Genomic DNA, 2,768 nt, shown 5'->3' on the forward strand with positions numbered 1-2,768 from the left:
GTTTTTCTTCATAGAACCCAGCTTCTCGTATTATTTGCTCAGCATACAGGTTGAACAAGTATGGTGAAAGAATACAACCCTGTCTCACACCTTTCGCTCGGGACTGTAGTTGGACAATTAACCTAAGACGGAGTATGTTCATGGCAAATACTACAGTTGATCACGGTCATCACAAGAGTTACAAGAACTTTAGCTTTTCTGCCTCATTCTCTTGTTCTGGAGAAATGCCAGAGAATAATTATTGTTGTTGTTGTTGTTATGTACCGTGGAGTTGGTTCCGACTCATAGTGACCCTGTACAGGGTTTCCGAGGCTGTAAATTTTTACGGGAGTATAAAGCCTCATCTTTCTCCCAGATAACAGCTGGTAGTTTTGAACTGCTGACCTTAAGATGCGCAGCCCAATTCATAACCACCAGGCTACCAGAGATCCTTAATTAAATAGTAATAAAACTGATGTCTAGAATTGGGTATTATCAATCTCTTTCAGTCACGTATCTGGAAAAATTCATGTGCTGCCATGCAAAATAGGGCCCTGGGAAGTTAGATATATGTTAGCGGATAAGGAGCCCTGGTGACACAGCATTTAAGTTGCTCTACTGCTAATTCAAAGGTTGGTGGTTTGAACCTTCCTAGCAGCTCCACAGGAGAAAGACCTGGCAATCTATTTCTGTAAAAATTACAGCCTAAAAGACCGCTGCATGGAATACGGTTCTGTTCTGTCATACGAAGTTGCTATGAATCGAAATTAACTCAGCGGCATCTAATGACAACAAGATGGACAATAGCACTCGATAGGCTTTGGAGGTAAATAATATTAAGTACACACATACACACACTCAAGCAAATTAATGACAATTTAATAAGAAAGCTCTACTAGTTATCTAAGGAGCTCTGGTAGTGTAGTTGTTACGAATCGGGCTGCGAACCTTAAGGTTAGCAGTTCGAAACTACCAGCTGCTCCGCGGGAGAAAGATGAGGCTTTCTACTCCCATAAAGATTTACACCCTCGGAAACCCTGTATAGGGTCGCTATGGGTTGGAACTGACTCGACAGCACTTAACAACAACAACAACTAGTTATCTAGTGCAGGTAACTTCTTCTTCTTTCATTTTTTATCCAGAAACAGCTGTGTGCTGCTAAGTAGTCACTTTTCTGAAATAGCAATTTTCAGGTATAAGGCAGCGAGTCTCTTTTCATTTGTGATACTTATTGGGGGCATATTTAAATATGCCACGAGGCGATCTTTTGCTTAATGCCTTCTCATTTACAGATAAATTGTAGATAGTACATAAAGCCCCTCTGGTACAATATGTGAAATGGCTGTTTAATTTTCCAGGGGGACTCAGAGAGAGTCATGATAATTACTGGACCGAACATGGGTGGAAAGAGCTCCTACATAAAACAAGTCGCATTGATTACGATCATGGCTCAGATTGGCTCTTACGTTCCTGCCGAGGAAGCAACAATTGGAATTGTGGATGGCATTTTCACGAGGTAAATACATTCATTCATTTTAATATATTTCTTAAAATAAATCAAGCCCACATTGTTATTTGAATTTTCTTTTTGTAGCATAGTGGTTACGAATCGGGCTGCAAACCTTAAGGTCAGCGGTTTGAAACTTCCAGCCGCTCCAAGGGAGGAATATGAGGCTTTCTGCTCCCGTAAAGATTTACAGACTCGGAAACCCTATACAGGGTCGCTATGGCTCAGAGCTGACTCGACGGCACATAACAGTAACAACATATGTATTTCGACGAATGGAGCCCTGGTAGCATAGTGGATTATGAGCTAGACTGCTAACCTTAAGGTTAGCAATTCAAATCTTCCAGCCCCTCCACAGGATAGAGATGAAGCTTTCTACTCCCATAAAGATTTATAGCTCGGAAACCCTATGCAGGTTTGCTATAAGTCGTGACTGACTCAGTGGCCCACAACTACCACCACCATTTATATGAATAGATATGCTCTTAAAATATTTGAAGTATAAAAGCTTTAAGAAATCATTTCATCATGGATAAGTTTCATCTTGAAGAAGCCTAGATGGTCATCTTGTCAAGTTGTTTTCAAGTAATATTGAGTTATTGAGTTATTAAACAAAGGCGTATGTGGGAGATCAATATTTAAAGAGAGAGAAAAGCAGAGCACATTTGCCTGAATCAGAGGTGGCAGGCTTGGAGAATTGGCTACTAGGCTCTGCAGAGCATAGTCTGGAAACTAGTCCATCCTCACCACTTTGTAGGTGAGGAACTAATGCTGTATTTTATGACATTATTAGGAAAGTGGGCCAAATATCCTGGTCTCGCTCACTGATAGGAATTCACAGTTTAATGTATTTTACGACTTCAGATTTATCAGTTCTTGATGTATTACTTTTACCTCTTGTAGTCCATGTTTAAAAACATCCTTTATTTTTAGAATGTCCTGGATATTCTAGGATAAGTACTGGACTACTAACTACTACTGGTTCAGAACCACCACTTATCTGTCAACTTGTCACACTTTAATGGCTTGCATCTAGCTGTGATGCTAGAAGCAATGCCACAGGTGTTTTGAATGCAAGCAGCGTCGCCCATGGTAGACAGGTTACAGCTGAGTTTCCAGATTAAGACAGACTAGAGAGAAGAAGAGGCAGACTACTTCTGAATGTTTAGACACTGAAAACCTTACAGGTAGCAGTGGAACATGGCAGGTAGCACCAAAATATTGAACATGTAAGCATTATGAATTGATGGAATAAAAATTGAAATCTTTCAAGAAAGTGAGG

At 40.3% G+C, this 2,768-nt stretch overlaps 1 protein-coding gene across 1 annotated transcript in view; it reads left to right on the forward strand.

The window, feature by feature from the left end:
• MSH3 (mutS homolog 3) overlaps nt 1-2,768 on the forward strand; it is a 280,941-nt gene that overhangs the window by 222,329 nt on the left and 55,844 nt on the right. The window contains exon 20 of the mRNA XM_006870606.1: nt 1,338-1,495. Within this exon, the coding sequence (XP_006870668.1) occupies nt 1,338-1,495 (158 nt within the window). The remainder of the gene's footprint in view (nt 1-1,337; nt 1,496-2,768) is intronic.

This window comes from Chrysochloris asiatica, unplaced genomic scaffold, assembly GCF_000296735.1.
Source record: "Chrysochloris asiatica unplaced genomic scaffold, ChrAsi1.0 scaffold00145, whole genome shotgun sequence".
NCBI classification, from domain to species: Eukaryota; Metazoa; Chordata; class Mammalia; order Afrosoricida; family Chrysochloridae; genus Chrysochloris; species Chrysochloris asiatica.